This window comes from Manis javanica, chromosome 8, assembly GCF_040802235.1.
Source record: "Manis javanica isolate MJ-LG chromosome 8, MJ_LKY, whole genome shotgun sequence".
Lineage (NCBI taxonomy): Eukaryota > Metazoa > Chordata > Mammalia > Pholidota > Manidae > Manis > Manis javanica.
In genome coordinates, this window is record NC_133163.1 from 109,719,855 (window position 1) to 109,737,319 (window position 17,465).

The 17,465-nt window shown below is 42.0% G+C and overlaps 1 protein-coding gene and 1 long non-coding RNA gene across 2 annotated transcripts in view; one reads left to right on the forward strand and one right to left on the reverse strand.

The window, feature by feature from the left end:
* ANXA2 (annexin A2) overlaps positions 1-17,465 on the reverse strand; it is a 52,193-nt gene that overhangs the window by 24,150 nt on the left and 10,578 nt on the right. Inside the window, exons 2-3 of the mRNA XM_037004247.2 lie at positions 15,072-15,130; positions 11,726-11,825 (exon numbers count right to left, since the gene is read on the reverse strand). Of these exons, the coding sequence (XP_036860142.1) occupies positions 11,726-11,825; positions 15,072-15,119 (148 nt within the window). The 5' untranslated portion in view covers positions 15,120-15,130. The remainder of the gene's footprint in view (positions 1-11,725; positions 11,826-15,071; positions 15,131-17,465) is intronic.
* Positions 1,189-17,465, forward strand: part of LOC140843171 (uncharacterized) — an 82,959-nt gene continuing 66,682 nt past the window's right edge. Inside the window, exon 1 of the long non-coding RNA XR_012120717.1 lies at positions 1,189-8,243. This is a non-coding gene — a long non-coding RNA (uncharacterized lncRNA). The remainder of the gene's footprint in view (positions 8,244-17,465) is intronic.

Sequence of the window (17,465 nt, forward strand, 5' to 3'; positions counted from 1 at the left end):
CCGAACTGTAAAGCTTTGTGACAGAAGCAATGAGCACAGTGAGAGAAGGTATCCCCAACTCTCAAGCATGTTAAAGAAATAAAAAAGCATGAAGTTAGGTTTTCTGGGTATAAAAATAAATAATATTTATTTTTGTATTTATATATTCATTTCAGAGTGAATCTACGCCAGTATGTTAGTCACTTATCTCATCTATAACTTTAGCTCCAGTTTTTAGACTATTCAGTGTCAACACAGAAACCCAATTGCTCTATATGAGATTTGGTTTCAAAAATGCTTATTTCAGCATTGCATGTAACATCAAAATATCAAAGGGGAAAAAAAAAACCTATGTTCAATAAGAGACTTAAATGTTCTTTGTCCATGAAATGGGATACTATATTGTCTTTTGAAAAATGGTATGAAGTATCAACGTGGAAAAATGTTCACAAAATGGTACTAAATAAACAGGATGCAAAGCAGTATACCCAGTATAACCTGGTTTTTGTAAAATATATATGCATGTATAAGAAAATGTCTAGACGCCTTTACACCAAAAATGCAATAGTGATCATCTGAGTGGTAGCATTATGGATAAAGATTTCTTTCTTTTGACCACCTATAGTTTTAAAGTTCACCATAATGCCATAGGGGGCCTTTTAAAATACATTGTGAACAACAAGCAATCATCAATCCAGAATCGACTACTGACTTCACCTCAAGGCTCTAAGTAGTTTAATTAAAATAAAATACAACATGCATAATAGTTAGAAACTGTTTCTATAAAATTCTCTTCAGTTCCCAAAACATTCTAACACAAACTAAATTATTTCTTAATCCTCACAATAACTCAGTGGGGATAGTTATTTCTCTTCCTTGTTTATATAGGTGGAGAAACTGATGCTCAGAGATTGACGCTCAGTTCTGCAACTGTTACCTGTGTAAACATCTGCCCTCCTTGGGTCTCAATTTCTACGTCTGCTGAAGAAAGGTGTTTGCACAGTGACTTCCAGTTCTGCTTCCATGAAACACTGACATATACCTGAGCTTTAATTCATATTTCATTTCAGCTGGGTATGGGCAGGATGGATTTATTCAAAGACTCATTATTATGGTTATAAGGCTACTTTAGTGGATTTACGTCATGTGTCTGGGCACATGCTCGCCTACTCACACACATGCATTCTCTCTCTAAATTTTCTATGGCTCTAACTTTGTATTAGGAAAACCACTTGTTTATAAATGTGTTTTTGTTTTATACTTATTTTCTTAGCCAAATCTGAAAATGCTCCAGAACAATAACAAAATACAATCATGTCCTTTCATCTCAATTCTAATAGTTCCTGAAATCAATTTTGGGTTTGCTGACCTGAATGCATACCAGAACACTGACCCATAAAAAACTGTTCTCTCAGAAACAAATGGTAAGTTTATGGTCCTAAACTCACCTGAATTAGAATCACATAAAGCACTTAATTCAAAACACAATCCTCTGGGTCCCACCTGAGACCTACTGATTAAAGACTCTCTGGGACTTTGGATGCAAGAATTCTTTATTTAAGAAGCACCAATAGAAATTGATAAGCACGTGTGAGGAATGGAAAGATCTTTAGAAATCTGCCCATGTCTAAGATTTTTAAAAGTCACTTCTACCCCCAGCTTCTGTGAGGTGTAGGGTTGACTACAACTTTAAGGGAAGAATTGCTTACCTGTGTTCAAATAACTCAGATAAGAAATGACACCTGAAAAAGAGTTCACTGCACAAACTACAGTCAGTCCCACCCTCTTAGCCAGTGAAACAGCTTTTGCCTTTGAGTTCCTACAGCTGGCACCCAGCCAAGACGCAGAATTCAATCCGATTGTTGGAAATCCCTGTAAAGAGCCAGAGTGGTCACCTGAGTCTCACTTAGGGGGCAGCAACCACTATCAGCTGAAGGAATCTAAATGTCTTTTACCTAAATTATTTATCAAGCAAACAGCCTGCTGAGATGCAGCATCCGATACGCTGGGACCCCTTGCGAGTGAACAAGCGGAAGCATCACACAAACGCTAATGCCAGCGACTGCAAAGAAATTAAATGAAAGCTGTTTCTGCAAGTGGATGCCCCCTCCCTTTCTGAGCACCTCACCAACATCAGCTATTTCTCCCCTATCACTGTCTGCAAGTTTCAAACTGAACTAGAAAGAGGAAAACACCATGGAGCCCAAGATCAACTGCCTAATCAAAGCCACCTGCAGCACACCCTGTGTCCTTGCACCAGAATATGTGTATCTGCCAGTAGGACTTAACCACCTTATCTACAGGACACTGCTATTTCCTCTCAACCTGCTATCACAATTAGTGAGGCAGTTTATTTCTGTAGAAAATAATTCAGCGCAGGTTGGAGCTTCAAGGGTCATCCGGTTCCTCACCGTTTCTGCCCACAGAGCAGCTGATGGATGAGAAAGGAACACTCAGCTACCTACGTCAGCAGTCATCGTCAACACTGCACAGCGAGGGCCAGCACACACGGGAGGCTTTAAATCGAACAGTTCCACATAGGCGTCACCTCCTGGGAGATGAGGCTCTGCTTCCCTGCCTTTGCACTTTCAGATCAAACACATCCCAGGGTGTAAGGAAGTGGTTCTGGGCAGCAGGGCCCAGGGTCTAAAAGAAACCATGTGGGTGGGGCAGAAACATGAAAACAACAAATCTGAATGATGTGTCTTTTCCTATCCTGTTCTTGTTTGTGATGTAGAAGGTCTAAATGCAATCTAAACAAAGCCCCATACTGGGAAACAGGGATGTGGGTGGGAAGTCCTTACAGAAGGTAGGTGAGAGTACAGACTGTGATCCAAGCAGATATTTAAAATTTTCCTTTCAAAACTTACAAAAGATTTTCAAGATTGATAAGGAATGAAGACGCAAATTTATTTGGGTCCTGAAGGGAAATAGCACAATTAAGTTTGCAGGCATTTATTCCTTGAATGAAAATGCTCAGATAAGCTCATGGGCGAACAACAAAAATGTTTCCAACACTCTGAGCTGGGGCATCCGGAGGGCCAGTCAACCTGAAGATGCTGACTCCCATGGCTCGGCCAGATGTCATAGGAAGATGCTGCTGACAGCAGAGACCAAGCAGAAAACTTGGGTGTCATCCACCACATTTAAAACATAAAGAACACTTGCAGGCCCTTGTCTAGCTTGGATTAACACTTAGTCTACAGGCACACACCTGATCATCTACATTTGCTCTCTTACAACACTAAACTATGTTTTCTACCTTTATCTTGCATCTACCTACCATTTCAGCATTTAAAAATAATAATAACAACAACAATAATAATAATAATGGAGAAATGTGGGATTCACGTATAAATCAAGTATAAAAATCAAACGAATATTCATATTTGACCTGATTGTTTATAGTTCATAATGCGTGATCAAAACCGAAAGTTTCTGTGACGACTGCCCTTGTACTGTTCACCATGTAAGAACTTACTCACTATGCAAGAATGTGTTCACCATGTAAGAACTTGTTCGTTATGCTTCAGAAGATCGGAGACTGATGAGAATTAGGCTTGGGGTGGATTAATGATTGTACATTGAGCATTGAGTCCCCTATACAGAATTTTATTGTTGTTAACAACCATTTGATCAATAAATGAGACATGCCCTCTCAAAAAAAAAAAAAGAACACTTGCAGGCTAAAATAATGGCTGAATTCAAAACCACAAAATCAGCCTCCTGGAGCTTCCCTCTCCTCTCTGCAGGTGGAAACCCCAAGGCAGCTCCCCATCTGGTGTTCCACGGAAAATGTGTGTCTTTATTGCCCATGGCAAGGGACTGAGAGGCCATTCTGAACAGGATGCTGACTCACATCTGCCAAGATACACTGACTGCACAAAGAAAATGGATTTCATTTTGTTTGATGAAGGACTCAGGAGGCCCTCAGAGCAGGGTTGACTGGTTCGAAAATAAAGGCAAATTGCCAGGTCCTCTCCTTATCTAAAGTATGATAAAAAACCATGGCTTGGCTTAGATTACTGGATATCTTGATCAGCATCAGACCTCTGAGGAAATATCTGTACAACCAGAAGGTCAGAAGCAGGCCACAGAGAGAAGAGGGGGCCAAAGATCCATGGACGTGGACATGTAGACCTATTATATGATAATATATACCTACTAAGAGCCAGGCATTTTACTAGGTGCTTCACACAATTGTATCATATAATTTTCACCACCTCAGTGTTATTAATCGTCCCTGTTTCACCCAAGAGGAAACCACTGCTCATAGGCAGGATACTTGCATTCACACCAGGATTAAAGACCCAGGCTCACACCACTGGGCACCCTGCCTGCCTCCTGCTACAGACGATTGGCCAAAACTTGAAAGGAAGACAAGAGGAAGACAGCATGTCCTTCCGATGTGGCTAACAATGGGGCTGACAGGCCCAGCCAGGCCAGTTTCTTCAGCCAGTGTGCTCTCACTCGACTTGCTACTCACTACCGACTGGGGCTCAGGCTCTGTGGAGTTACATGTTCACTGGATATTTTGGTTCGGTAGAAAGGATGACCCCAAAGGTTATGGCTTCAGTGCCCTGTACAACATTAAGGGTCTTACATCCAGTCCAGCAATCTTATTCCAACACTCTTTCTCAGTGCCTACGAACACCCAATCTCTCAAATTTCCCTTTGAACCAGCCTTATCTCCATGAGTTAAATAAATGTTTGGCATGTGTCCATCCTATATTTGTATGAGTCATGTTTGTACTTTTTTTGAAATTATGCTTTGATACTTTGTCACACTCCACCTAGTTCCTAAGAAGGATTTGAGACAGTAATGTGTGTGTATGTCTATAGGACTGAAATTAATATTTAGTACATACAAATGCACACATATTTAATAATCTGTAGATACATGCTACCCAGTAACGATGCATGGCCTCTGCAGAGATAACCCACCTGAGGTTCTTCAACAACGAACAATGGAGAAAGCCATTAATAAGTCAGTGGGAGAGGAGCAGTCCCTCCCCACAGGCCTAATATGCCCACAAATCATCTCGGTGATTTGAGAGAGGTATACACATGTGTGCACGCACACACACACCCCCACTGCCCTGAGTATCCTTCCCACCATTAGCCACCCTGCTGCCTGGCCTGGAATACCTGCTCTTGGAGTCACTGCTCTGGCTCACTCAGCAGAAGTGAGCGCTCTGTCTCCAGACTCAGCAAACAGCCAGGTAAGTGTCAGATGCAAAAGGACTGCATATGGGTAAGTGGCAGTGACAGACATAGTACTCTGGAAGTGCATGGGACTCAGAACTGTATGATGTGGACACACTAGTTATCACTCTATGCCTCAGTTTCTCATCTGTAAAACAGAGGTCATGAGAGCACTGCATTTCTGGGGATGCCGAAGGGCTGGCTGAGTTAGTGCCTGGGAACGCGTCTCCTATGTTCTCCACTCGGCTTCTCTGCTGCAGGCCTGCCTCTTGCCACATTTGGTTTTGGTCCATGAAAGTATGGGGCAGATGGAAGACAGGGGACGCTTTTGCCACTGGTACACATTAGCTCACTAGTCCAGGTTCATCATCAACTCTGGGACAGAACACAGGCACTATGCAGGGTAGGAGAAGGCTGGGGGGCCTGGTGCCTCTCCCCTGTGTCACAGCCAGGGGACAGGGCCCCAACTCAGGTAAAGCACACAAGTGCCTAAAGGGGAGGTTTGATCCAGGAATCAAATTTCTTCTATTGTCACTCTGCTCTGGTCTCACCTCAGCTCAGTCCTTTAGAAGGGATTTAAGTACCAGCTATTTGGTAAACCCACAGAATACTTTAATAATCTAGAACCCTGTCGACCTCCCATGCATAGTTTTATTTCTGAAATACTCTACAAGACCACCAGGAAAACATAAAATAGGCTACCACTCAAAATTCAAACTGTGAAAGTACTACACACAAAATGCAAGCACTGCCACTCCACCAGCCTCATGAGATGGAGGGTAAAAAACCTCAACAGACACCAAGAGGAACCAACACCCCCACCCCCAACTCAGCTGAGAGAGAAGGAGCTGCTTCTTACTGTCTTAGCGTTGCTGACGCCAGGTAAGAATCTGGTTGCTTCTACTGTCCCTAGGGGGCACCAGTATTTGGATTTCCTGGGGGAAAAGTAGTATTTTTACAAAACAGAAATAGCTGAGAAGCAATTAACAAAAGCCGATGCCTGCAATTCGAAAGGCATCAGGGACTCCCTCACCCATGTTATAAGGGATTCTTGGCTCGAGTTTGGCATCTACACGCCCACACAAAGATCATCTTTAAGAAAGTCAGAAAATGTGTGCTCAGGGTAAAGGTGGTGATCCCATCTGGTTCCCCCCGTTCCAGGCAGTGCTGTCAGAAGAGAACTCAGTCTAAAGTAATCTTGAACCCCAAGAGAAAGGCCTCAGCAATGGGAGGTTCCCCTCCAGAAGGGAGAGAAGGCTTGAGCTCTGTGAGTCGCAAAGGCCTTTCTCAAGGACCTTCTCACTCCAGCTTAGGGATTCTTGCTGGTTTGGGCCTTGCGTCCCACTCCCCTCCTTTGGGAGAGCAGCTCCTTTTTGGAGCCAATCTATCTGCCAGCATCTCCAAGAGAATATATTTCTAATTGCTGTCCCGGCTCAACGAATACACCTCCAGGTGCGCAGGTGAAGCCAAAGCTACGCATCCTGGATCACTTTCCCCTGGCACGGATGTTAGTCTCTTGGCGATGCTGGCAATCTTAGGCGGTTCCATTTTAAAAGTAGAAGAAAAAATTAAGTGCAAGAACTTGCTGCATTATGCTTCTATACTTGTGCTTATGAGAAGGGAGTAAAGAAAACCAAAAAAACCCTCGCTTTTGCATCCTTTCCGGAGAGCATAAATACTGCTAAAATCAAAGCTGGCAATAAAAGGGCAACTCACTACCCTCTCCCCCCACCGCCAGAGAGAGAGCAAAGCTGTGCCAGTCTATTGGCACTTGTGCTAACTCTGGGGTTGTGCTGCTTCTAATTACAATCTATTTTATGTAGTCTGGATTCATCCTTTTCTCATTTAGCTGACTTTCCTTTCTAGTTATTTGGACCCATATGGTAAACCATTCACAGCTGTGTTGTATACCAACCACAGTATATATTTAACCAAAGGCCAATCTAGACCAAGAGACTCCGACAGATTTAAGCTTCAGAAATCTCGTTAACTAAGCAGTATTACTACTTTTGCACAGTTTTATTCAGTTTCTAACTAGACATAAATTAAGGTATGTAATTGCGTTGTCTACCTCAAACCAGAGCACACACAAAACGATCATAGATCTGGCTGAGGTAACATACTCAAGAAATACTGAGATCCCTTCCAACTACAAAACAGATTTGAATGTGAGCTAAACTCACTTTGCGAAAAAGGATCAAAACTTCCTAGGGGACTATTCCCCTCTCTGGATACTATCCAGAGCCGAGGACTGTCCTCTGCTACTTCATCTTGCCAGCCATATGTCCCCCCTCTGCACTCACCTGTGTGACCTGGTGTCTGTGCATGTTTTGACTATTTGGGTTAAATGTGACCTGATATCTGTGCATGTTTTGACTATTTGGGTTAAATGTTTACCTTCTCACACAGTCCCAGGGGCTATATAAATAAGATTAAATATGACCAATGAAATAAAGTCTTTGCCCCCAACAAGCTCACATTCTGGTGGGAGAGACAAGTCCATACATGAGTGACTACATCACGTGACAAGAGCTATAAATGAGTGTGCAAAGTGCTATGAGACACAGACCAAGGAATGACGGATTCCTCCGCCTCCTCAGGGAGCTTGGGGAGGAGGCTGTGTACGGGCTCAGGCCGAGAGGTAGGTGGGAACTGCCCGGTCGGTGGCGGTGGGCTAACACGTCCACTGGAAGGGGGCTGCACACTCCTACCAGAGGCAAAGGCTCGGTTTGGGGCACTAAAAAGCCTGGAGATTAAGCCAGAAGGAGAATCAGCCCTGGAGGAGCCCATTAAAGGTGAGATGCCGTAAGAGCCCAGGTGAGAGACGGTAAGGGCTAAAGGGAAAGGATGGATAAAAAGCTGCTTCAGGACCTTCTGACCAGTGTAGGCAGTACCAGCCCATAAAGCTCACCAGGTTCTGCCCCTCCTGCTAATTCTCTGCTTCACATCCTTGCGTTTAACAGCAACTGATTCACCCTGCACCCCAGCTGACTCGCTCCCAGCTCTTTTTGCCAAGCGCCCTGGACAACAGGGAGTCAGTGGTACGTCAACCTGAGCAGGTAACGCTCGGCACGCTCCACACGTGGAAATGCACACACGTGGGCTACCCATTAGGGACAGGAGGCCCAGAATGTCGCCTTCTTTTGAGGTTTCCCCTTTGTTGTCTTTGATGTCAAGGAAGCAGCAATTACTCAGCACTGTGTTCCCAATAAAGGGTTAGAGGTGGGGATGGGGTTAAGGTGGGGCACAAGCTTCAGAATCACTCAAGTAAAAGGCAGAGAGGGAAGTAAAACATTAATTAGCTCATTTTTAAAAATGCTGTTAGTTATCTACAAACACCAAGGGGAAAGAGAAAAGAACAAAGGGATATTACTTTCCTAACTAATGATTTCATTTTTGTTTGTAATTAAATTTATTGCCTTCCATTATGAAGGTAGTGTGGTGTCATCACAGAAAATTTGCAAAATACAAAATATGCTGAAAGCACAAGAAAGGAAAAGAATCAATTACCTTTAATTCTATGTATCAGTTACTAGTGCTTATTTTTTTGACATAAAAAAATTGGGAGATCATACTGTGTATACTATTTTATATCCATTTTCCTATACAACTGACATTTAAAGGGAATGTACGTTAAAGTGTTTCGAAAGTTTTGATGTTGGTTGCACAAGTTAGAGAATACACTAAAAAACACTGAATTACGTATTTTACATAGGTGAATTGTATGGTATGTGAATTACATCACAACTGAAATGTTAAAAAATTGTTCATAAACTTTATTTTTCATGTCACTGTGACATTCTACAGACCTCCATCCTATGTAATATATATAGAGTTATTATCATCTACTCAGTCACTGCCCAACTAGAAGATGTATCTGGGTTTCTCACTATCATAACCAATGCTGACATTAACATCTTTGGTGTATTGAGTTCTGTATGGATATCACTTTCTTCTCAATAGTTTCCTAGAAGGATTATAGTTTCTAAACATGCTTACAATTGAGAAATTATTTTAAAGGACGAACTTATTTTAAAGTCAAGTCTTTTAACTCAAAAGAATTTAGATACTCTCTGAATCACTAGGCACCGAAAATAAGTAGATAAATAAAAAGTCGTCCTAAGTGGAACTCACTGGGCATTCAATCTGGAAGAGAACATGACAGGGTACCAGATGACCCACCAATATTCCATGTATCCGATATCAGTAACATCACAGTAGAAACTGTTTCTCAGGACTGAAAATGACTCATGGCAAAGAAACATGTTCCATGCTGGCAGGCAGATGACACAACATCGGGGTGCTTAAGAACACAGGCCTGGGGCTGTTCAAACCCCAGTATGAACCAAGGCCCAGAGACCTGGAGCATGTTAACCCTATCCTGTGTCATCCATAAAGTGGGAGATTGTAGAACACTACATCGGAGGGCTGATTTGAAGTTCACCAAAGAGGAATGCTCTGAAAGGGTTTGGGGCAATGCCTGTCCATAACGAGCACTCAATAGCTGCAACCGTGATATGGTGATGCCAGCTGCCTTTCACCAAACAGGGATGCAGGAATCCAAACCTTGGCCCTCCAGACGTTTCTGCTTAGAAACTACTGTATTCTTCTACTAACTCAGAAAGAGCCTGAAGGTATTTTTATTACCTTGGGAATGTCAGCTGTTACCACAGTTCATTTGGGCATTCTTTACAGTCCAGTGTGCTAAAAGCTTTCTCATGCAAGGATAAAAGCAGCCTTTGTCTCAAGCTTGTAAAAGTCGCCATCTTTGTTAAATGAGTTAACTGTTAAGTGAGTTAAGTGTTTCTACAATGGCATGTTGGGAAATCCCAGGAATGTAGGCATGTCCAAATGGTGAGACACGAGAGTTTTAGGAAAGCAAATCGTGTGTGTGTGTGTGTGTGTGTGTGTGTGTGTGTGTGTGTTAAGGTCACATATTTTGAGCACTGTCTATCTACTACATAGGCACTACTTCATACTTGGTAACAACACTGTGTGGTGGGAACTTTGATTAGGCCAATGTTATAGTCAGAAAACTGAGGCTTGAGGCTTAAGGAAGTTAAGTAGTTTTCCAGAGTCAGACAGTGAATTAGTGGCAGAGCCAAGATATGAAGCCATGATTACATGTGCTTTCATCCTGCTAGTCTCCAGCTCCAACGAGTAGAACTGTCATCAAATAAGTCCTGAAGCTCTTAGTTTCATTTTCTGATGAGTGACTTCTAGACTCCTAACCTGGCCTTTAACAAGTATGGTCATTTAAAGCCCCCAAAAAGGCTTCTTAAAGGCCTATGTCGGACACTTCATTATTCCCCCTTTGAATGTCCAGTCAGCTATTCTGGGCAGTGCCCACAGCGACCTTATGGAACTTAAGGCTGCTTAAGCAGATGATGCGGATCCTTTGGTCCTGTTAGAGCCACAGGACGTGACAGGTCTATTTCCCTTTCTATCTCTGGAAACAAAGTCATTATTTTCTCCAAGTGTTTTAGAAAAGGTGACCATGTTACTTATCCTACAAAATAAGACAATCTGAGAGTGAAAGGGGGCAAATCAGTAAATATTAGAGCAGAATCCATGACGTGCAGTCACCCTCCATTAGGTCCCCTGTCATCCTGGTACAGGCTCCCAGTCTGTCAGTGACCCACACATGAATTATACAAGTGTGTCAGCAAGTTAAAACACTCTACTTAAAAGAGAAAAATGTCCCATGGCCCTCCAACAGAGGTATGAAACAGCAGCTGCTTGGCTGCTGGGTCACATCTGCATCTCAACCAAGCCTCACAGTAAAGGGAAGTGCTTTGTTTATCCAAAAGCGGAAAAGATGGTGGTAACTCACAAGCACCCCCACAATAACTTCAATGTCTCTGGGACTTCAGGGGATGGGGCAAACACAAAGACACACACTTCTTTAACGTTAGCCAAAAAAAAATCTGAACAATTACTTTGGCAATTATAAACAGTTCTTGCACAACTCTACCCAATGAAATGCCTTATGCTTGATTTCTGAAGGGAGGTTTCTATGCTCCAGGTCCTGGAACTTGAGGCAATCAGCTCTTCTGATTTGAGGTCCAAGCCTAAGAACTGGTTTAACTTGTAGACTTCTTGTGGGGTTTTTTTGAGTCTGAATTTTTTGCTCATTAGATCAATCTAAGAACAAAACAGTAAAATTTTCCCAGCATTTTTCCAACAAAGCTAATGGAATTCAAGGGGATTCTGGACAAAAAAGGCCCTTAGGGATTATCATGACCAACCTCTTCCTTAGAGAAGAGGCCTTAAAATGAAGAGCTGAGCCCAAAGCACATGCCCAGGGGTGTCAGGCCTTCTGACTCTTAGCATGGGCCTTATTGTGTTGTCTGGTAAAAATACTTTGTTTTAAATCTTCTCTCCAAAGAAAGGAGGGAAGCAGGTGTGGGGCAGATTTAGTTCCACTTGTTGAAACTCAACGACAATTTCCAATGACCAGTGTATGGAGATTTGATGGGCAATGGATATAATTAAACATGCCTTGGTCACAGCCTGAAAAGAGGACAGATGCGTCACCTACCTTTCGTCTTGATGGCTGTTTCAATGTTCAAAGCATCCCGCTCAGCGTCAAAGTTGGTGTACGCTTTGACTGACCCGTACGCACTTGGGGGTGTAGAGTGCTAAGGTAAAACACAAATCACACACATTTAAAATCCTCTTGTGAAATATCAATTCCTAAAGTAGATTTTTCACCCATTGTTTCTTCTTCATTTATTTATTCTTAAGTGTATTTTTTAATTGAAGTATAGTTGATGTACAGTATTGTACTGGCTTCAAATATGTAACACAGTGATTCAACAGTTATCCCATTAGTAAGTCCTCACCCCAACTACTGCAGTGACTATCTGTCAACAGTTACAGTACCATTGACTGTATTCTCCATGCGGCACCTCCATCCCCATCATCAACTTATGATTGAGATTCTTGGGCCTCCTTGCCCCGCTACCTTTTCCTCCCCCAGGGTAACCACTGGTCACACAGCGTCTATGAGTCTACTGCTGCTTTGTTCGTTTTGTTTTGTTTTGTTTTTACATTTTAACAATTCAAATCATGGACTAGGTATTTAGATAAATATTAATGTGCCATCACACTTAGGATAATAGATTTCATTGTTTCTTACCAGTATTCTTCAAAGACTCAGCTACTGTAGAATATGCTCTCTGTACTTCCACTTACATTAGTGCAAGCTCAAAAGCAGACAACACAAAGCTGGGCACTTAAAACCACCCGTTTATTTGAGAAGGATTTTAAGAGCATTGAACTGAGCTGGGGGCAATATGAAATAAGCTGAAAATGTGGAAAAGCCCGAAGACAAGTGTGCTTAGCCAAGCTGTTCCTGTAGGCACACGAATTTCCGATAGGCCTGTACCTCTGTGCTCACAATTCTTTAAAAGGCAGATGTGAAATGCTTGCCTGCCTCTATCAGATGAGTGCAGGAGGCCTTCCTCCTCCACCATCTACTTTGGCCACCCCAGTAGCACCAAGGTGGCCAGCCCACGTGGCCCGCTTCCTCTTTGCATGGGCCAAATTCCTGCTTCTCTCTCTCTCTCTGTAGCCTCCCCTCTGCTGTCTTTAACACTATCCCCTGCCTACCACTCTTCCAAGTACATTTCATACCCTCTTCCCTCTCCAAAGCTTTTCAAAGCATTCGGCTTCCTGGTCTCAGGGACCCACCCCCATCCCACCCAGCCCCACCCCACCCCAGACTGAGGTAAGGACAACAGTGCTTCTACATCAGTTTTCCTCTCCAAAGCATTAACTTCTCTCCTTCTTTGAAATGCTCTTGCAGCTTTCCTCCTCCCTGCTACCCAGCCCCAAAACAAAGGTCAGACAAAAGAGGATGGACAATGTGGTTTGTGTCCACTGATGGCCAAGACCACCGCCCACAGCTGCCCCACCTCCAACGTCAAGGCTCCCCCTCCCCACCGCCTAACCCCAAGTACATAATGCCCATCGTAATAGGGTGACTTTGCTTTGGCTCAGTCTCTGGGAAGTCAGAGACTGCGGTGCCACGGCTCTCCTCTCCACCCACAGGCATCATGCTGTGAGGCGCTCCAGCACCCACACCTTTTGGTTTTATCAGCAGTGAGGCTGTACAGCTAAGTACCTAAGATGCCACCCTTTCAAATGTCTCCCAGGACAGAACAGAAATCTAAGTCCGTAGGCAACGTGTTTCAAAATGTACTTGGGACCATCTTGGCCAAAGAGTACATTCAGTTGCTAACTCTGAAACACATTGGATTATCAAGGTATTTTCCATATAATTTTATTACTTAACCTTTCAAGTAAGATGAACTCAGTGGGAAAGGATCACATATTCAGGAGAAGATAAAAACAAAGTGCTATTTTGAAACACTGTATTTACTATGGTGGCCCCAAAATGTGGAAGGAAATCTAAGGAAAAACACATTTTCCTATTTATTAACAATGCCATCAATTATTTACAAAGGTTGGCAGTCTGGTCACTGAGTCATATGACACATGGTTTCCTTTACCAGGTGCTATGTCATCTTATTCCAAAAATAACAAATAGGGAAAAATTTTGCAGAATTTCACAGTACTCTGGAAACAAAATTAAATGGATAATTGAACTTATTACCTATGAAATCTACTTAAAAATCAAATTTTTGAGGCAAAGTGATTTTTTTTTTTCTTCTCTCAAAATACTGGGGAATACATGACAGGTAATTCTAGTACCATCTCTCCATCATATTAGTAGAGTAACATCAAAGGCTACATAAAAAGCTCTCTCATAAAACCTGATAGTAGAAACAATCTAAGGATCAGACCCATTAAAGAAAAACGTTACTTAGCTCTTGGACTTGTCTGGACCTCAGCATGTACAAGTTTCAGGAAGAAAGATTAAAACCACACACAGGCTTACTACTTATTACTCCACACTGCCTGTGCTGGCACAGACAACATCCTGCTGAATGTTTTGGTAGCAAGCACTGGAGACGACAGAGTTCTGTACCACGTGACCCAAGCTGCTGTCAGCCTACTTTTGAGTGCTTCTTTGTATTTTAATTTCCATAATAGCATATTCTGAAATATCTCCAAGATATCCCTATAAACTGGTGTCACTGAAGTGTTTTTGTACAACCCATTTCTGCCAAGATACCTGAAGATGTATAGTATTATTATATATTTCACACATTCATAATTTATATTCTATTTGATTCAAAAAGTATTTGCAATGACTTATAATTTCACATAGTTTAATTTCTTTAACCATAACACAAAGATACAAATGCGTCAGAATTGCCAGGTTCACGTATTTCTGCTAAAAGACAAATAGAACTCTGAGCTCCCTGACAGCCAAAGCAAAAAAAAAAAGAAGCATGATGAATTATAATACTCTCATTATTTAGTTAAAAAAGAAATCCTAGCTCTTTTGGAGAAAAGCTTTCCCAGGTGTTAAATTTGTTTAAAAAGTCTAAGCATCTGGAGTAACTTCCTGGACACTGTAGGAAGTCCAAAACACACAGGATCATTTTTGATATGGCTGTAGCTTATGTCAACCATTAATAAAGTCCCAGGGTGTGACATTAACAAGTCAGGGATCATCATAATGTTTACCACCACTGACATGCTAAGTATATAGCAGGATAAAATTCCAGTCACCCCAGTGTCACCAGTGTCTGTCCACCTTTAAGGTGATGCCAAAGAAGTCTCTAATGCTGTAACATTTCTTTCAAACTGAACTACTACGAACACCTACAGCACTGGGGTGGAAAGGAACCAACAGGATCAATTATTGTCTAGATTTTATGTTCATTTTCCTTAGATGTACAAGGAAAGGGAGCAGCAGAGTCATCTAGAGTTCCAATTTGCCAAAATACACCAAGTGAAAAAGATATACTTACATCACCCTCCAAGCTGAGCTTGCACAGAATTTCATGAACAGTAGACATTTTGAAAGGAGCTGGAAAAAAAAAAGTACAACAAAGAGTCTTTATGAAGAGGTTTTCCTTTTCCCCTGAAGCACAGTGATTCATTATACTAATCTCTATACTTCTTGGACCATTTCATCTGAATTAGAGTAATTTTTGCAATTAGATGCAATTCTCATCTTATGATTAGGAAAATTAAAGCTAGGAGACGGTTTGCCCTAGGTTTGTGGTGGACTGTGGAACTAGCCGGTCTTTCTCTTGATGAAGTAGAATCTGGTGAGTTTGACTTGTGAATATGAAAACAAAATGCTGCCCAAGGCTACTGCAACTTGTCCAAACAGACTAAAACTGAGTCTCCTGCCTCTCCTAAAGAGGGAAAGCTTGTCAAACCAGCCACTACTTCTGTGCTTCTCACCAGTAATTTAACATATTGAAAAGGGCCTGAAAACCATGCGTGTGAACTGAAATCAACAGCATTTTCATGCTGGCCCGTTCCTAAATGGACCCCGTTATTACTATCCATAATTATTTTTTCTACTCACCCATGCCTAGAAGACATTAAGCTCTTAATGAGGAAGATGGACAGATTTTCTGACATTGACTCATTCCCTAAAAGACTGATCACCGTATTTAAGATTCAAAATGGCTGAAATGACATCATCCCCCAGTTAATATAACTGATCTGGCTGTGACACTACAGCCTCATCAATTGTCCTTCCAGCCTTGCGATCACAGTTCTCGGAATTGATACACCAACCCTTGCCAATGGGCATAAAACAGGGAAAAGAGGTCTTTCAGCAGCAGCATCCCAAAAATGAAGAAAATAGAGTAGAGCTGCCTCTCCAAAGAGTGGGAACAACATTTGAATGACAGCATCTCCTTCTTTGGTCTCTTTTTCCTCAATATTCTTTGATCAAGGAAATCATGCACATGCAAATCCAGCTTTCTGTTTTCTCTCCTGACAATTTGTTTAGTCTAAACATGTTCATAACACTGGTTTGGAAGGAATTTTGATTCAGAAATTTGCTAAATTATCAGAAGGCTTTGGACTAAGCAGATTCCAAGCTCTGTGTGAGGTGGAGAAAGTGGAATATAAGAGAAGAGAGAGGATTTGCCTTTATTTGTGGTTATAGATCTATTTCTTCAAGCTTTTCATCCCTATGCTCTCCTACAACATTCATTCATTCATTTATTTAGTTATTATTTAAGGTATTATTGATATACACTCTTATGAAGGTTTCATATGAAAAAACAATGTGGTTACTACATTCACCCGTTACCGTGTCCTCCCCCCCAAACCCCACTGCAGTCACTGCCCATCGGTGTAGTAAAATGCCAGAGTCGCCATTTGCCTTCTCTGTGCCACACTGATCCCCCCCATCATGTGCACCAATCATGATACCCCTGAATCCCCTTCTCCCCGAAGGCCCTCCCCACCCACCCTCCCCCACCCCTCCCCTCTGGTAACCGCTAGTCCCTTCTTGGAGTCCATAAGTCTGTTGCCTACTCCATTCCTTTTCTCCTCGTGATACTCACAGAAACTTTTTAAGCACAGCAAAAAGACAGCTTTCCCAATTCCTCCGATTCCCACAACACCCAGACCACCCCCTCCCCACACCACCACCAGAAGTCCCACTACTAGGGTATAATTCTGGTTGTAAAAAGTCTTCCTCTATAAACTACGGTACATCCAGACAATGGAATATCATTCAGTGCTAAAAAGATATGAGCTATCAAGTCATGAACAGTCATGGAGGAAACTTAAATACACATTCCTAAGTGAAAGAAGCCACTTTGAAAAGTCTGATTCCACCTGGAAAACTTTCCAACATTCTGGAAAGGGAAAAGTATGGAGACAGTAAGAGGATTCAGTGGTTGCAGCGATTAGAGGGGAAGGAGGGAGGGATGAACCACAGAGAATTTTTAGGGCTGTCAAACTATTCTATATGACACAGTAATGGTGAATATATTATTATACATTTGTCAAAACCTATAGAATGTATAACACCAAGAGTGAACCCTAACACCAACTACAGACTTTGTGAGATAGTTATGCACCAATGTAGATTCATTGATTCTTAACAAATGTACCATTCTGGTGGGGGATGTTTGCCTGTGTGGGACAGGGAAAATATGGGAACTCTGTACTTGCCACTCAATTTTTCTTGAACCTAAAACAGACTTTAAAAAATAGTCTATTTTTCTAAAAAGTATTGCTCTTTGTGTCTATTGAGCACTTGAAAAGTGTCCAGTCCAAACTGAGATGTGCTATAAGTGTAAAGTACACACTGGATTTTGAAAACTAAGTATGAGAAAAAGAATGTAAAACCTCTCAATTAATTTTTATATTGATTATATACTGTACTT